The sequence below is a fragment of the Leucoraja erinacea genome, chromosome 2, assembly GCF_028641065.1.
Source record: "Leucoraja erinacea ecotype New England chromosome 2, Leri_hhj_1, whole genome shotgun sequence".
Taxonomy (NCBI): Eukaryota; Metazoa; Chordata; class Chondrichthyes; order Rajiformes; family Rajidae; genus Leucoraja; species Leucoraja erinaceus.
In genome coordinates this window covers 85,218,548-85,238,058 of record NC_073378.1, presented here as the reverse complement: position 1 = coordinate 85,238,058, position 19,511 = coordinate 85,218,548, and the positions used below count along the sequence as shown (strand labels likewise).

Below are 19,511 nucleotides of genomic sequence, written 5' to 3'. Positions count from 1 at the left end.
ACCGTTATAAAAACTATTTTACCTTTATATGGTGGAACGGACTTGACGACGAACAGGGACTTAAATTGTTGAAATTTTCAGCTAGGATTCTGTTTTGCTTTTTTTTTTTTAATATAGTTTAGGGGGGTTTTGTTTCTTCCTTTTTTTCTCTTTTTTTTTCCTTTTTTTTTTACATATATAAGTTTTTTACCGCCTGTATGAATGGTGAAAACAGAATTAATCAGTGCGCTCCTGAATGAATTGGACAGAATCATTTTAGAGCTCTGGGGAAAGAGTGAATGAATGCGACTGATGATATTGCTCTACGAGGAGCTGGCATGGGCTCAGTTGGCTGAAGAGTTACTGCCTGTGGAGTAATTATTCTGTGATTCTATAACCTATACATCATATACAAAATCAGAACAGTTACTTAAAATTATCCATTCTTAATGCGTTTTCAATTCCAACTGTTATTTCACCATTTAAAATAAATTTTAAATGGTGAAATAACAAAAACAAGGAATTGCAGATGCTGGTTTACAAAAAATTACACAAAGTGCTGGAGTAACTCAGCGGGTCATGCAGCGTCTCTAGAGAACATGGATAGGTAATGTTTTGGGTTGGGACTGTTGGGAGCTGGGAGAGAGTGTCTCACAGGACTCCTATCAGAGAGAGGAGGCCAATTTCTTCGAAGTAGGTACACCTTGAAGAGTTTTCTCAGTGGAGCAGTAAAATGTCGAAAAGAGGAACTGCAGATACTGGTTTACAAAACAAGTGACAATGTGCTGGAGTAAAGTAATTCAACGGGTCAGGCAGCAGGAGAATGACAGCAATCACAGAGGGAGAGCAGTTAGAGAGGGTCTCACAGAACTTTTGTCCGATGAAGGGTCCCAATCTGGAATGTCACCTATCCATGTTCTGAGATGCGACATGACCCGCTGAGTTACTCCAGCACTTTGTGTCATTTCTTTATAAACCAGCATCTGCAATTCCTTGTTTTTGCTATTTCACCATATTTTTGGAAATATATCGACTTGCGATTTGAACAAATTGGTATTCACCTCATTGGCTTACTCTGATAACATCTACATTTTTAATACAGATTTTTTTTTAAATGTTCTTGTTTTTATTTGTGGCTCTGATAGTAACTTTTTTTTAAAGTGATTTAATACTTCATTGAGTGGTACTTCATTGGCAACGTTAATTTTCATGTAGCATTGCAAGTTATACTGTCAAGTATGACATACAAAATAATTAGCTTTCACATGAGAAGAGAATATTTATGGTTGTCACATGTATCTAGCTCTATCCCTGATACTAAGGTTCGTTGAAGTTAAGAATATACCATGGGGGAAAAAAAGTCTAAGCCTTAGTCAGGCTGAAAACATTGGCAGGAAAATTTGTCTTTGTTAACCACCTGTATGGCTATAAAACTAAATACTCGACATGCTGAACGAAATAGTCTGAGCCATAATATTTATTCCAGATTTCGGTAATGTTAGTTGCTGAAATGCCTTGAGGTCATTTCTTCCAGTTCCGTTTTGTTACCTTGTCGGCAAGTTAATGTATGTCTCTCGAAGACCATAAACTGTGATATATTTGGGAGATGATGGATGGAAACCTGGATGGACATTGATAAATACACACACATTATGCTCGACAAACTGCCAACATAACACTGCTAATTTAACAATTCTATATTGTAAAAAGCAGTTGGGGACACTTTGCTGCAGAGGTAATTTTCTTACAATTTGCATATTGTAACACAAAATTTCTAAAAAAAACAACCTTTTAGATAATGTGCCAAAACCAAAAATTGGCAGGCAAATTCATCTTTATTGCTCACCAGTATGGCTTTTAAACTAATGCTCAGCATGATGAATAAAATAGTCTTGAAGCAAACTTAACTCTTCATTTAGTCAAGAAAAATGTTTATTCCGGAATTAGGTGAATTACATGTGATTGGTATCATAATACTTAGTGACATATCTATTCTAAATGATTTACATGTTGTTCAAACAGCATTTCTATGTCAGTCTTAATAAAAATAGCAGGAACAATGAAGGAATTAGGCCATATAAGGACATACTGCCTGAACAAAAGTAGTGTTGACAAGTGGAGAAATTGAACATGCTGTTATTTAAAGAATTTGTGTTTGGAAGATCATAGGAAGAAATTACTTTTACATTGTGTACTTTCTATGATCAATCATCAATCTCCTCTAAAGGTTAAGAACCCTCAAATCTAATTAAGGTGTAGGCCGTGGAATAAAAAGATGAAGATAGGGGGGAAATGGAGATGATGAATACTAGAAGAGGTCAGGCAGACAAAATGGAGAGGTGGGAAGAACTGAGAGTTGGTGAAGATGGTATAAAGAGGTCGAGCAGCACTAAATACCACGAGGTGGGAGGGCAGAGCAGTTAGGGACACTTTTCTGCGGAGGTAATTTTTTTGCAATTTACATGTTGTAAAAAAAATTCCAAAGAGCAACCTTTCTAGATATTGTTTCTTAAAGAAAGTGGTGATTCTTTTAATCTGTGATATTTTAACTGATTTATGTTATATAATGCTAATCATAATTTATTTTGTCTTTTTTCATGTTGTTGCTTGATGTTGTTCATGGATTTATTTCTAACAGGAGCCACCAGATCAAAGTTACTATAATGACTATATATCACATTCAGAAGTGAGGAAATCCATTCATGTGGGTAATTTGACTTTCCACGATGGATCAAAGGTGGAGCTACACCTGCTGGAGGATATTATGCAATCAGTGAAGCCATGGTTAACAATATTAATGAATAATTACAGGGTAAGAGCAACTTCTAAAAGGTCAATTTTACAAATGCTCAAAGTGCACATTTTGATACATTGTGGATTAATAGCAACAGTGAAAATGGTTCTCACATTGTGTACAATGGTGAGAGGGCATATTGAACAACAATAGTTTACCTTTATATTGCATTCACGGACATGACATTGGACATCATAGTGATGTAATGAACAAAAATGCCCATTGAACCAAAGAACGACATGTTCAGTTACGTTGACAGGAACTAAGGTTGAAGGCAGAACCACCTGTCAAACCTTTGAAATATTTTTTTTAATACTACTTTTATGACTAAGTCATAGTTGTAAAAACAGACAGTCTAGCCCATTATATCCATGCTGACTATTAAGTAATTATCTATACTCATCTCATTTACCAACACTTGGTAACACTTACCTATTGTATGTGAAGGTGAAGCAAAGCATGTTCCTATTGGGTACTAGTTCTAATTAATGGAGTAATTGAGCTGTGTCTGAGTCTAATGATGCAGTGGTGAGATCAAGATCCTGAAGATGTATTTGCCATAGAAACATAGAAAATAGGTGCAGGAGGAAGCCATTTGGTCCTTCGAGCCAGTGCCGCCATTCATTGCGATCATGGCTGATCGTCCCCAATCAATAACCCGTGCCTGCCTTCTACCCTTATCCCTTTATTCCACTAGCCCCTGGAGCTCTATCTAACTCTCTCTTTAATTCATCCAGTGATTTGGCCTCCACTGCCCTCTGTGGCAGGGAATTCCACAAATTCACAACTCTCTGGGTGAAAAAGTTTTTTCTCACCTCAGTCTTAAATGGCCTCCCCTTTATTCTAAGACTGTGGCCCCTGGTTCTGGACTCGCCCAACATTGGGAACATTTTTCCTGCATCTAGCTTGTCCAGTCCTTTTATAATTTTATATGTTTCTATAAGATACCCCTCACCCTTCTAAACACCAGTGAATACAAGCCCAGTCTTTTCAATCTTTCCTCATATGACAGTCCCACCATCCCAGGGATCAATCTTGTGAACCTACGCTGCACTGCCTCAATCACAAGGATGTCCTTCCTCAAATTAGGAGACCAAAACTGTATGCAATACTCCAGATGTGGTCTAACCAGAGCCCTATACAACTGCAGAAGAACTTCTCTACTCCTATACTGAAATCCTCTTGTTATGAAGGCCAACATTCCATTGGCTTTCTTCACTGCCTGCTGTACCTGCATGCCAACTTTCAGTGGCCGATGTACAAGGACACCCAGGTCTCGCTGTACCTCCACCTTACCTAACCTAAGCCCATTGAGATAATAATCTGCCCCCTTGTTTTTGCCACCAAAGTGGATAACCTCACATTTACCTATATTATACTGCATTTGCCACGCATCTGCCCACTCACTCGACCTGTCCAGGTCACCCTGCAACCTCCTAACATCCTCTTCACAGTTCACACTGCCACTCAGCTTTGTGTCATCCGCAAGCTTGCTAGTGTTGCTCCTAATTCTCTCTTCCAAATCATTAATATATATGGCAAACAGTTGTGGCCCTAACACCGAGCCTTGTGGCACTCCACTCGCCACTGCCTGCCATTCTGAAAAGGACCCGTTCACTCCTACTCTGCTTCCTGTCTGCCAACCAATTTTCTATCCACGTCAACACCCTACCCCCAATACCATGTGCTCTAATTTTAGTCACCAGTCTCCCGTGCGGGACCTTATCAAAGGCTTTCTGAAAGTCTAGATATACTACATCCACTGGCTCCCCTTCATCCATTTTACTTGTCACATCCTCAAAAAATTCCAGAAAATTAGTCAAGCATGATTTTCCTTTCATAAATCCATGCTGACTTGGACTAATCCTTTTACTGTTGTCCAAATGCCCCATTATTACCTCTTTAATAATTGACTCCAGCATCTTTCCCACCACCAAAGTCAGGCTAACTAGTCTGTAATTCCCTGTTTTCTCTCTCGTTCCTTTCTTGAAAGGTTGGATAACATTAGCTATCCTCCAATCCACAGGAACTGATCCTGAATCTATTGAACATTGGAAAATGATCACCAATGCATCCACTATTTCTAGAGCCACCTCCCTGAGAACCCTGGGATACAGTCCATTGGGCCCCAGGGATTTATCATCCTTCAGTTCCATTAGCCTACCCATACTATTTCTTGCCTAATGACAATTTATTTCAGTTCCTCGACCCCCTTAGATTCTCTGTCCTCCAGTACTTCTGGGAGATTGTTTGTGTCATCCTTAGTGAAGACAGATCGAAAGTACCTATTCAACTCTTCTGCCATTTCCTTGTTCCCCATAATAATGTCACCCGTGTCTACCTTCAAGGGACCCACATTCGCCTTTGCTACTCTTTTTCCCTTAACATATCTAAAAAAGCTTTTACTGTCCTTCTTTATATTCCTGGCCAGCTTCCCTTCGTACTTCATCTTTTCAGCCCGTATTGCCCGTTTTGTTGCCTTCTGCTGTCCTATGGCAGTGAGGAATACTTTGACAACGCATCGTGTGGCTCAGCTTGCTGGTCATGCCAAATTGATTCCTGACTCTGATCTCCACAGTTATTGTCACTCTCTAACTCCTGCATGTGTATTTGAAGGGCTTCCTGGCTCCTTGTACAAATGGACAGGTCAGTTTTTTCCCCCATCTGCTCCAATGTCATCTAGTGAAATGACAGGAGGAGTTGTCCACAAGTCATTTGACAAAAGACAAATGCCATCTACATGACCATAACAAATTGCAGCAGAGACACATTAGGCCTCTTCCCCCCGAATGAAATTGAATCAGCCATTCTAAAAATGGGAATCCCGGTTGGTTGTGTGCATGAAGAGGACAGTTGCTAGTAGGATCCTGCCATTGTTAAAATGAGCAGGTCACATGACTTACTTTTCTATTGCACCAGATCAAATGGACATGGTTAATCCATTATACAGTCCATTCCGCCTAATTATGGAACTATGTCGTTTGGCTCCCAAATTCATCAATTTATTGATCAACTGTGAAAATGTTTGAGAGACGGAGAAAAGTGTCTCTGGAGTTTCTGGACTAGTGTAGTGATCATCATCAAACACTGCAATAACCGAATGTCCAGAAAAATTGCTGTTAAAGAGGGGAAATGCACGGCAGGAGCGTAGATAGAATCTAATATCTGCAAACTACCTCACCCATAATATCCCTACCTTAAAGATATTTATGATCGTTATTCTTTCCATTAAACCAGATCTAATCTCTATTGCAGTTATTCAAATATTCACGTTATCAAATTCTTTCAACAATCCCATAATCTGGCCTTGACTTTTAGATAGAAACATCAAATCCATGCTGACCATTGATCAACCGTTTATATTAGTTCTGTGTTGCCCACTCCCTACACACTGGGAACAATTTATTGAGGTCAGTTAACCTAAAAACCCTCGCTTCTTTGGGATGTGGAAGGAAACCGGAGCACCCAGAGGAAATCCAAACGGTCACAGGGAGAACGTGCAAACTCCACACAGACAGTTCCTGAGGTCAGAATTGAACCTGAATCTCTGACGCTGCGTGGCAGCGGCTCTACCAGGTGTGCCACCGTGCTGCCGGTTGGAACATGTTGACCATATTTAAATACTCTTGGCAATACAACAAGCTTTAACCCAAACTCTTCTGGGTTCAATTGACACAATGGGATACAGATTGTTGAAATTTGTGTGGCTTCCACCTGCTTTAAGCAAGTACTTCATCTGCCTGCAAATTTCTTCAGGTTAACCATGCAAACATTTGAAATCTGAGCAAATAACTAAGCTTCTCATTAATAACTAATCCTCTTGGTTCCAGAGGAGGGATTTAAAATAAATTCTGATATGCTTAACATTGTTCTAGGTTTTATTCCAAGAGGATTTGGATGTTGGTGTGGATGGTCCACAGAACATTACTAATGAAGGAAGTGTTGAAGGAACTGATATGCTCATTAAACACTTCTGCTATTCTCTGATCTCCTGGCACATTTCCTAAGAGGATCTGGCTGTCTTTTAAGCCTACTTAACTGTAAATATGTATTTGCCTTGTTATGTCTGATTTGTTAGGACTCCTGTCCCATGTTCATTTTTTATTTTTTTTATCTTTAAAATACTGCTCTGCCTTTAAGTTATTTTGAAGGCCATATTTAATTATTGTAACCCCACCTTTCTTTAAATTTGTTGTGTTGCTCAATTTTCACATTTTTTGTATATAAGCACTTTGCTTCCATTTCATTTTCCCTCAATACTCCCAAGAGCTGTTTTCTTAGTTCAAAGTTTTCTGTTTCAAAGTCATGGACACTTGGCCTAGTTTGCCCTTGGTGATTGCTGTAGTACAAAATCCAAATATACAATAATTATTGCAGTCAAATCTTCACTGTGACAGAATGCTGATTGACTGCTCAGACCCTGAGGGTACAGAGACAGTTTAAAAATAAATGCATTTCGGATAAATAAAGCAGGCAAGCAAAATATATTGCACATGTTCAAAAATGAAGTCTTCCCTGTTAAAGCAGTTTGGCCATTTAAAGCTTTGGTGGAGACATTCCGTCTGTTTCTTCTCTTCTGGATTGGAAATAAAATTATTTCTATCTGACATTATAGAAATTTCACAAACAAATAATTATTTAAAATCTTTAAACTTTCATCAAAGTGATGTTTGATAGGAATTTGTCAGTTGTAGAAATTAATTCATGGATTGTTATCTAGACTAATTAAGTCCCTCAGGCCTGATTTACGTATTGTACTTTAATCTCTGTCTTGTGTTCAGGGACCACTTGATCATTTCCACATTGCAACATTCACACAACAGCTGTGAGGGTTCTGCACAGAACACTTAGCAATTGTTCTTTCTTTCAGGATCTGTTTCTGAAAGCATAAGCAAATCCCTTTGCAGCCAATTTATTGAGTTATTTTATATGCACTATGCCTAATGTTTAAATATTTTATATGGCATGGGTGGGCAAGCAAACGATTCAACAACTTGCACGTGAAATTACATGATTGGGATTCCAAAAACCAGGCAAAGTTACTTCTGAAACTTGGGGTAAAGTTAGTTGCACTTAAACTTGTGAACATGCTGTTCTCAGATTCTGAATCCTTCATCATGTAATCTATTTGAGCACAGTGCTTCCTGCAAACATTATTCATATTTCCTATCCTGATATTTGTTTATTTCTTCATCAGGTATTGTTGTATAGCGGCCAGCTTGATATAATAGTAGCTGCTCCTTTAACTGAGCGTTTCCTCCTTACTGTGCCATGGGCCAAAGCTGCGGAGTACAAAAAGGCAGATAGACACTTTTGGTTTGTCCATCCCAGTGACAAAGAAGTGGCCGGCTATGTTCGAAATGTTGGGGAATTTTATCAGGTACGATAATTGCAAGTCCAAAAATTAATCAACAGCATTGAATTATTGTTCCCCAATGTTCTGACGGCACTTACTACAGGTTGAACACCAAGTTTCAGGCACACTGTTAATCCAGCCTTTCTGGATTATTCATTTTTCCGAGCCAACAGAGGCCACATGAAAAATAAACTACAACACACCCTTGGCCCGCTATTGTTTCCTGTTTCTCAAAAGCACCATGGAGTGCCAGAAACGTTATAAAAAAATATATATATATTTTTATATATATATATAAATGTAAGCTTGAGGTGAATGAAATGCCCTGCCGACCCATCCCTGACTTCCACCGTCTCCCCTGCTTCCGACCCCACTCCCGACTTGCAAGTTGAACCCTTCTCGCCAACTGCTGTTTCTTGCTGTTCCCCTACTGCCTCCCTCTCCACCTTGGAAACGACAGCAGGTGAGAGGAGAGGATCACCATGGTAACCGCACTTAGTTTTAAAGTGAAACGACATAAAGTGCTGGTGTAACAGCCGACTGAATGAGGACGGATCCGAATGTCACCTATCCATGTTCACTAGAGATCCTGACCCGCTGAATTGCCAGCACTTTTGTCCTTTTGTCTATTAACCGTCATCTGCAATAGCGGACCCCACCCCCTCCGCTATGCTCTGTTTACAGTAAACCCTTGTTATAACTGCAGTTGATGGGTTGCCCTCCAAGCCCCACATCATCCTTACCATTGCTGGATCCTGGAAGCCCCTTGCTAACAACATTGTGGGTATATACACATCGGGCACGTGCCGTCAGGGTGGGCAAGGTAGGCACTGCCTACCCTGACTAAAATTATAAAATTGTAATTATTAAATATAAATAGTAAAGGCATGGGAGAATTATGCCTATCTGAGAGATCGATCTCTTAGGTAGACATAATTCTCCGTGCCTTTCATGCGCAGTACTTGCAACACGCGAAGGTCTGTGCAGCCCACGTGCCGTTGACGATGCTACAAGCCGTCAATGACAGGGAGAGCTGAAGACAGCTGAAATTCTGCCTACTGCGCATGCGCAGCGCAAGTTCCGTGGCGGGTTTCAAACATGGATTGGCATTATCTTAAGAGTATCTTAGGAAACAGAGAGAAGAATGGAGTTTGTGTACCGATAATGAGGTAAGTACATTTCTTGGTGCTTTATGTTTTTAAATACTGTATTTCCCAGGGTAGGAGAGTTCGTTTCACAGCCTGTGGGGAGTGGCCAGGGATAAAGTTGCGGGGAGAGCAGGAGTGTTGAGAAGGAGGGGGTCGGGGATCATGCCAGTAACCCACTTTCGACGCTCCGGGCGCGGAGCCACCGCATTGTGGCGAACGGCAGGTGAGAGATGTTCAGATGGAGAGCACTGCCAGAGGTGAGCGGGCCGGCAGAAGGCGCTGAAGTGGTGGCCAGTTCTGCTGTCCGGTCCCAGCAGCCACTTGCAGCCAACTGTGCTGCTTCCCACCGCAATGTGGTGACTCCGCACCTCGAGCGCCGCGGCAGCGGTAAGTGAGTGGGTTACTGGCATGATCCCCGACCCCCCCCTCCTTCTCAATGCTCCTGCCCTCCCCGCAACTTTATACCTGGCCAGACTCTCCAAACGCTGTGAAAGAAACTCGTCCCCCAATTGGTCCCTTGAATTAGTATTAGTATGAACTTATTAATTCATTCATTAGTCATTCAATAAGATCACAACTGATTCAACTGGTCCCGGTGTGCTCCCGTTTTTCCCACCATCTATCCACCTGCCGTCACCCTCCACCCCCCGCCCATTCAGTAATTCAGAATGAAGGAGATTTGGAAGTCTTGGGCAAATTGAATTGTTACTTTCTTTATTTTTATTTTTTTATTTTATGGAAAGAACAATCTGCGCATATGTGGTTTAAGATTTTTTTTAAAAAGCCGACTAACTGCCTACCCTGAGTAATTACTCGTGTCACGTGCCTGATACACATATACCTTAACAAATATTGCAGCTCATGAAGGCAGATCAAGCGGCAACCAGGGTTTCACAAGCAAACATTGGCTCTGCTTGTGAAACCCACATCACTTAAATGAACATATTTTTTAAAAGTACCCACCAATCAATCTTCTCTTATGTAGTTTCCTAAAGCTACCTCGAAGACTGATGAGGCCGCACTTGGAGTATTGTATGCAGTTTTGGTCCCACTGTTATAGGAGAGATCCATTAAGCTAGAAAGTGTGCAGGGAAGATTTCCGAGGATGTTGCCAGGATACAAGGGCCTGAAAGATTGGGCAAACTAGGACTTTATTCATTGGAGTATAGGAGACTGAATGGTAATCTTACAGAGGTGTATAAATCATAATCATCATCGTACTTGATCAGCCAAGTATGTTTTGCAAAATACGAGGAATTTAATTTGACAAGCTGTCTGGCAATAAAAAGCAACAGAACACACAAGATACATTTTAACATAAACATCCACCACAGTGACTCCTCCACATTCCTCACTGTGATGGAAGATGAAAAAAGTTCTATCTCTCCCTTCTTTGTCCTCCAGCGGTCGGGGGCCTCTAACCTTCCGTTGGCGGGATGCTCTTACTCCCGTAGACGGCGACGGCCTCCTCGTCGGGGCCATCAAGCTTCTGCATCGGAGGGGGGGGGAATCGCAGCTTCAGCTCCCGCACGCCGGGTGATCTACCCAGCGTCGGGGCTAGTCGAACATCGCGCGGCTGTTGGAGCTTCCCGACGTCAGTCTCAACCCAAGACTGCAAGCTCCTTGATGTTAAAGTCCGCAGGCCATGGTTGGAGCGTCGATCCCAGGCAAGGAATCGGCTCCGACAGTAAGTCTGCTCAAAGTCAGTCCCAAGCAAGGCCTCCAGCTTCACGATGTTAGGCCACAGAACGACCGGAGATACGATCTGGAAAACAATCGCGTCTCCAGCAAGGTAAGAGATTGAAAAAACGGTTCCCCCACCAATCCCCCACATAAAACAAACCAGAGAACATTAATGGGCCTGTCCCACTTAGGTGATTTTTTTGGGCGACCACAGGCGACTGCCACAAAATTTCAACATGTTGAAAATTTTAGCTGTGTAGGTTGACGTAGGTGTTATGTTCCATGCTTTATGACTCCATGATTCAATGGCTGCCTCAGAATTTCATCATTTATAGATCAGAATTTTGATTCTCACTGACCCCTCTCTTCCTCCTCAAACCCCTAATCTTTTGCAACCTTGTCCCATTCCAAGTATATGTCCATGCACATCTTCCCTTCTGAGTTTGCAGCATGTCATCTGGCAGCAAAACGTGTACTGCAAAGCCAGAGCCATCTATGCTCAATGGTCGAGTATTTGTTCTGTCTCTCCTGCAGTCTTCCTTGCTGTCTCCTCATTTTATAAAACCGTAGCTCTTCAGTTGCGTCCTTGTCACCTTCACTGTAAGTGAGTGGTAACACTGCGACCTCTTCAGCCCATCATCTAGGTTAACATTTAGGAGCATGAGCCTAAACAAAGACACAGATTGTTTTGTCATCTGGATGCAAATCAACCAACTTCACAAACAGTTTATTATTGTACTGTTGATTGCGCAATCTTGCGGCACCCATGTCTTGGGATGCCATTTTTATTACGGCAGTCTATAGAGATTAACAGATTAAATATGGAAGATGTTGGAAATATGAAATTAAAACCAAGAAACTTTGAAATGTTCACAAGTTCAACAGCATCTGTGGATAGAGAGAAGGGGTTAAAGATTTAGGTTAATAATGACCTTGTTTTCAAACTCAAATTCACTCACTTTGCTGCAAAGTGTGCTGTGTTGGTCTGATGTTATGCAAGTCCTTTCCTTTTCTTACAATGCAATTTCAATTTAATGAACAACTTGTGGAGTAAATCTGCTTGACTTCTTAATCTAGGTAATAATGTGAACTAATTTTTGTACACTGTACGCACTTTGCTTGAATTGTTTTTGATTACAAGTCCCCTGAAGCTTCAAATTTAGCCATTTGTGGAGACTCCATTTATTAAAATTAAAGCAGTTAAAGTCCAAATTATACAATCCCCAAAATCTTGTTTCAGTACATTTGAGCAAATTCAGAAGCCCTCAGATCCCTCAAACACATCCAGATGGCAACAGGCGTGACACAGGGACGAGGAAGCTTGTTTTTTTGTTTTTTTTTGAAACTACAAGAACAGTGCAATTATGTTTTCACATAGAGAAAAGTGTGCACATGTGCTGAGCATGGTATTGAGTTGTGAGGGAAAGGGACCACAGTTTGAAAGCTGAATTGGATTTCAAAACATGTGAAGGGGTTATCTCCTCTGTTTGTATGTGTACCAATAATACTATACAAGCAGAAGCGTAGACTATTAATGATTAGATCAAAGTTTAAAATTGCTGTTTTTTTTCTCTTTTTTTTTCCTCCCACAAATATGTAATATGTGAATATGTGATTCTGTTCCATTCTGTTTTAGTTTTTTTTTTTTGCACAATCCGCAAGCATTGCCACTTTTCATTTCACTGCACATCCCGTATGCGTATGTGACAAATAAACTTGACTTGACTTGGTTTAGAAGGTCCAGTTTTTAAATAAATAGAGAAAGCTAGTAGACAGTGTGTGAGGCAGGAGGCAGAGAAGGGAAGCACTCAGACCCAACATGTAGGGGAGAAAGAAGAAAAAGATAATAAACGGAGAATAAGAGGTGGTGGGTATCTTAAATGTGTATATTTTAATGCTAGGAGCATTGTAAGAAAGGTGGATGAACTTTGAGCCAGGATTGACACCTGGAAGGATTCAAACAAGGGGACATGACATGAAAATTAAGGGACTGAAGTTTAGGGGTAACATGAGGGGGAACTTCTTTACTCAGAGAGTGGTAGCTGTGTGGAATGAGCTTCCAGTGAAGGTGGTGGAGGCAGGTTCATTTTTATCATTTAAAAATAAATTGGATAGTTATATGGATGGGAAGGGAATGGAGGGTTATGGTCTGAGCGCAGGTATATGGGACTAGGGGAGATTATGTGTTCGGCACGGACTAGAAGGGTCGAGGTGGCCTGTTTCCGTGCTGTAATTGTTATATGGTTATATGGTTATTATATGGTATGATGTTGTGGTGATTAGTGAAACATGGTTGCAGGAGGGCTGTGATTGGAAACTAAATATTCCAGGATTCCGTTGCTTCAGGTGTGATAGAATTGGAGGGGCAAGAGGTGGAGGTGTTGCATTGCTTGTCAGGGAGGCTATTTGGGTGGAACTGAGAAAAGGGAAAGGTGTAGCAACACTTATAGGGGTGTATTATAGACCGTCTAATGGGGAGGGAGAATTGGAAGGGCAAATATGTAAGGAGATAGCAGATATTAGTAGTAAGCACAAGGTAGCGATTGTGGGAGATTTCAATTTTCCACACATAGACTGGGAAACACATTCTGTAAAAGGGCTGGATGGTTTGGAGTTCGTAAAATGTGTGCAGGATAGCATTTTGCAGCAATACATAGAGGTACCTACTAGAGAAGGGGCTGTGCTGGACCTCCTGTTAGGAAATGAGACAGGTCGGGTGATGGAGGTATGTGTTGGGGAGCACTTCGGGTCCAGTGATCACAATACCATTAGTTTCAATATCATTATGGAGAAGGTCAGAACTGGACCAAGGGTTGAGATTTTTGATTGGAGAAAGGCTAACTTTAAGGAGATGCGAAAGGATTTAAAAGGAGTGAATTGGGACATTGTGTTTTATGGGAAGGATGTAGTAGAGAAATGGAGGACATTTAAAGGTGAACATTTAAGAGTACAGAATCTTTATGTCCCTGTTCGGTTGAAAGGAAAGAGTAATAATTGGAAAGAGCCATGGTTTTCAAGGGAAATTGGACACTTGGTTCGGAAAAAGAGAGAGATCTACAATAATTATAGGGAGCATGGAGTAAATTAGGTGCTTGAGGAGTATAAAGAATGTAAAAAGAATCTTAAGAAAGAAATTAGAAAAGCTAAAAGAAGATACGAGGTTGCTTTGGTAAGTAAGGTGAAAGTAAATCCAAAGGGTTTCTACAGCTATATTAATAGCAAAAGGATAACGAGGGATACAACTGGTCCATTAGAGAGTCAGTGGACAGCTATGTGCAGGGCCAAAAGAGATGGGAGAGATATTGAACAATTTCTTTTCTTCGGTATTCACCAAGGAGAAGGATATTGAATTATGTGAGGTAAGGGAAACAAGTAGGGTAACTATGGAAACTATGAGGATCAAAGAAGAGGAAGTACTGACACTTTTGTAAAATATAAAAGTGGATAAGCCTCCAGGTCCTGACAGGATATTCCCTAGGACATTGAGGGAAATTAGTGTAGAAATCGCAGGGGCTATGACAGAAGTATTTCAAATGCAGTATAATGTGGATAAATGTGAGGTTATCCATTTTGGTGGCAAAAACAGGAAAGCAGACTATTATCTAAATGGTGGCTGACTAGGAAAAGGGGAGATGCAGCGAGACCTGGGTGTCATGGTACACCAGTCATTGAAAGTAGGCATGCAGGTACAGCAGGCAGTGAAGAAAGCGAATGGTATGTTAGCTTTCATAGCAAAAGGATTTGAGTATAGGAGCAGGGAGGTTCTACTGCACTTGTACAGGGTCTTGGTGAGACCACACCTGGAGTATTGCGTACAGTTTTGGTCTCCAAATCTGAGGAAGGACATTATTGCCATAGAGGGAGTGCAGAGACAGTTCACCAGACTGATTCCTGGGATGTCAGGACTGTCTTATGAAGAAAGACTGGATAGATTTGGTTTATACTCTCTAGAATTTAGGAGATTGAGAGGGGATCTTAAAGAAACTTACAAAATTCTTAAGGGGTTGGACAGGCTAGATGCAGGAAGATTGCTCCCGATGTTGGGGAAGTCCAGGACAAGGGGTCACAGCTTAAGGATAAGGGGGAAATCCTTTAAAACCGAGATGAGAAGAACTTTTTTCACACAGAGAGTGGTGAATCTCTGGAACTCTCTGCCACAGAGATTAGTCAAGGCCAGTTCATTGGCTATATTTAAGAGGGAGTTAGATGTGGCCCTTGTGGCTAAGGGGATCAGAGGGTATGGAGAGAAGGCAGGTACGGGATACCGAGTTGGATGATCAGCCATGATCATATTGAATGGCGGTGCAGGCTCGAAGGGCTGAATGGCCTACTCCTGCACTTCATTTCTATGTTTCTATGTTTCTATGTCATTAGAAACGGGAATGGTGCCGGAGGATTGGCGTACTGCCCATTGTATAAAAAGGGCTCTAAGAGTAAACCTAGCAATTATAGACCTGTTAGTTTGACGTCAGTGGTGGGTAAATTAATGGAAAGGATACTTAAAGATAATATATATAATCATCTGGATAAACAGGGTCTGATTAGGAACAGTCAACATGGATTTGTGCCTGGAAGGTCATGTTTGACTAATCTTCTTGAATTTTTTGAAGAGGTTGTTAGGGAAATTGATGAGGGTAAAGCGGTGGATGTTGTCTATATGGACTTCAGTAAGGCCTTTGACAAGGTTCCACATGGAAGGTTGGTTAAGAAGGTTCAATTGTTGGGTATTAATAGTGGAGTAGCAAGATGGATTCAATAGTGGCTGAATGGGAGAAGCCAGAGAGTAATGGTGGATAACTGTTTGTCAGGTTGGAGGCCGGTGACTAGTGGGGTGCCTCAGGGATCTGTGTTGGGTCCACTGTTGTTTGTCATGTACATCAATGATCTGGATGAAGGTGTGGTAAATTGGATTAGTAAGTATGCAGATGATACTAAGAAAGGCGGTGTTGTGGATAATGAAGTAGATTTTCAAAGTCTACAGAGAGATTTAGGCCATTTGGAAGAGTGGGCTGAAAGATGGCAGATGGAGTTTAATGCTGATAAGTGTGAGGTGCTACCTCTTGGCAAGACAAATCAAAATAGGACGTACATGGTAAATGGTAGCAAATTGAGGAATGCAGTTGAACAGAGGGATCTAGGAATAACTGTGCATAGTTCCCTGAAGGTGGAATCTCATGTAGATAGGGTGGTAAAGAAAGCTTTTGGTGTGCTGGCCTTTATAAATCAGAGCATTGAGTATAGAAGTTGGGGTGTAATGTTAAAATTGTACAAGGCATTGGTGAGGCCAATTCTGTTGTATGGTGTACAATTTTGGTCGCCAAATTATAGGAAAGATGTCAACAAAATAGAGAGAGTACAGAGGAGATTTACTAGAATGTTGCCTGGGTTTTAGCACCTAAGTTACAGAGAAAGGTTGAACAAGATAGGTATTTATTCTTTGGAGAACAGAAGGTTAAGGGGGGGGGGACTTGATAGAGGTCTTTAAAATGATGAGAGGGATAGACAGAGTTAACGTGGATAAGCTTTTTCCATTGAGAGTAGGGAAGATTCAAACAAGAGGACATGATTTGAGAATTAGGGGACAAAAGTTTAGGGGTAACATGAGGGGGAACTTCTTTACTCGGAGAGTGGTAGCTGTGTAGAATGAGCTTCCAGTGGAAGGTGGTGGAGGCAGGTTCGATGTTATCATTTAAAAATAAATTGGATAGGTATATGGACGGGAAAGGAATGGAGGGTTATGGTCTGAATGCAGGTAGATGGGACTAGGGGAGAGTAAGTGTTCGGCACGGACTAGAAGGGCCAAGATGGCCTGTTTCCATGCTGTAATTGTTATATGGTTATAACACAATGTATTTGAAGGCAAGGTTGCTCAAAATACAAAGCAGATTACTTGGCACCTTGGTAAAAAAAGGCAAGACCCTAAAACATTTAAGCCCCTGTCCCACTTTCCCGAGTTACTCACAAATTCTCCCGAGTTTTCCCCTTGATTCAAACTCAGAGATGCCAGCCATAGGTACTTGGGGCTATTTTTTTAACTTGTGGACATTTTTCAACATGGTGAAAAAACTTCCCGACTTACCTGATGCCCCGAGCACCTACGGCTGGCATAACGAGCTGCGACGAAATATCTACGGACTCGCTACGGACATTCCCCGAGTTTGAATCAAAGGGAAAACTCGGGAGAATTCGTGAGTAACTTGGGAAAGTGGGACAGGGGCTGAACTCTGCTTCCCATTTCACAGCTATTGCCAGACCTGGTGTGTGTTTCCACCATTCTCTATTTTTCAGATTTTCAACATCTGCAGTTCCTGTCAAATATTCCTAAAGACAAGTTCACGTTTTGAATGAAGAATTGCAATGAGTATTAAATTGAATAGTGAGATGGTGTTTCAGCATCACCATCTCTTTGTTTAAAGAAAAGACAAAATGTAACGTGAAGTTATCCCAAAATCCTTTACAGTTAATTCAATATTTTTGGAATATGTCACTATTGTATATTGTAAACATTATTCACAGGGTGGAATAATCAAATAATAGACAGCATAGATTTAAGGTGAGAAGGCAAAATTTAAAGGAGATGTGTGGGCAAGATTTCTACACAGTGTGATGAGTGCCTGGAACACACTGGCGATGGTTATGGTTGAGACAGATACAATAGTACCATTTACGAGACTTTTGGCTAGGCACATGGATACGCAGGGAATGGAGAGGTATTGATTATATGCAGGCAGATAAGAGTTGTCTTGGCGTCATGTTTGGCACATGCGTTGTGGGCAAGTAGTTCACACACACCAAACTGTCAAACAACAGGCCTGAAGATTTTGTGAAAGTTTCATAATGGTAGAGATTCTCCATCATAAAATTCACAGAACAAAGTTGCTGGATTTACATGTATAACTCTGCTCATAATACTGTCAATTTCAGTGCAGCTTTTTCCATTGATGTACTGCAGTTCTGAACAAGCACAGTGGATGTGACCTTTTCAACCAGTTCTTAAAGAGATAAACAGTACAAGCAGCAATCTTCCAGATATAGAGAAGTGCTGCTACTGAATGAATGGATGCTGCAAAGAAGTGATACTATGGAAGATGCATCCTGGAAAGTGAATGGGATTGTTAAGAACAGCGCCCTCAGTTGGAAAGGTGTTTGGCTGAGGGGGTCACAGAGATAACCAATGCTGCAGGAGAGGACTCCATAACGACACAAGTGCACTTTCTGAGTACTTGCACTTGGGTGAAAGCCTGCAATGCATGCAAATGCCAGTGACAGCTACAGAAAGTGTAGATATGTCTTGTTTCTAAAAAAATGGAGAATTATTGTTTTTCTGGCCAAATGAATTCATTTTTAGTATTGTATACTGTTGATATAATTTGGGGGAGATTTAATCCCAAGAAGAAAGGAAATCCCTTCCAAAAATGAAACTATGTCCTTACCAGGAGCTAAACACACGCATGAAATTGCTGCATCGAATTAAGATAATTTCCACGAAAACAACATGTTTTTGGCATTGTGCATGTAAACATTTAGGTCATTTGTTTTAGTAATGTTAGTTAATGGATAAATATTGACTGAGGGAATAAAAGAGTCATAGTGTCATAACTTCTTAATTTTTGACAACCATCTTCTCTATCTACAATACCACCTACTTTTCTGTCATCTGCAAACTTGCTAATCATGCCATGTGTTTTCTCATCCAAATAATACGTTCTCATCCGCCAATAAATCTCTGAAATTTAACAAAGCTGTTTAGCAAAGCTAAAACAGCCCATTGCTTATAAAATGTAGATATGCTAGTAATCATCCTATCAATATTATAAGACAGTAGCCATACAAAGATTCATAACTGCCATTTGAAGCAATAAGGTAGTTCAAATAACGTTCATTTCTTTAATTGTTCATTGTTGCATGTGTTTCGATACGGAAGTGAAAAGTAATGCAGCCGACAAATGTGTTCCAAATGGGAAAAAAACATACAAATAATCACGGGTTTGTAATTGTGGATGGACTTTAACAATTTTTAAATATTTTTGACTGAGACAATGCAGAAGTAATTAGTTTACCCCACACGAGCTTTTGTATGATAATTTCATGCCTTTAAATTTGCTGGGTCACTGGATCCTGTTTATATTGATGCATTGCCGAAGTTATGACTTTATGACCTAAAACTGCCAAGCAAATGCAGTACAGCTGCTCCTCGACCTACGATGGGGTTACGTTCCTATAAACCCATCGTAAATCAAAAATATCGCAATCCGAAACGCATTTAATACATTGCGATCACGTGAACGGACGTGACGTGCGGCTTGCTGCCATTGTCGATCGTAAAGTCGAAATATCGTAAGTTGAAGCATCGTAAATCGGGGAGCATCCCGATTATACTCTAAACCAAAGATTGACACAAACAGCTGAAGTAACTCAGTGGGTCAGGCAGCATCTCTGGAGAGAAGGAATGGGTGATGTTTCGGGTCGAGAAGGGTCTCGACTTGAAACGTCATCCATTCCTTCTCTCCAGTGATGCTGTCTGTCCCGCTGATTTACTCCAGCTTTTTGT

The 19,511-nt window shown here is 40.9% G+C and overlaps 1 protein-coding gene across 3 annotated transcripts in view; it reads left to right on the top strand.

Moving 5' to 3' along the window:
* Nucleotides 1-19,511, top strand: part of cpvl (carboxypeptidase vitellogenic like) — a 90,689-nt gene that overhangs the window by 54,958 nt on the left and 16,220 nt on the right. For all 3 annotated transcript variants that reach the window (XM_055660018.1, XM_055660027.1, XM_055660009.1), the window contains 2 exons: nt 2,618-2,791; nt 7,971-8,153. In XM_055660018.1, the coding sequence (XP_055515993.1) occupies nt 2,618-2,791; nt 7,971-8,153 (357 nt within the window). The remainder of the gene's footprint in view (nt 1-2,617; nt 2,792-7,970; nt 8,154-19,511) is intronic.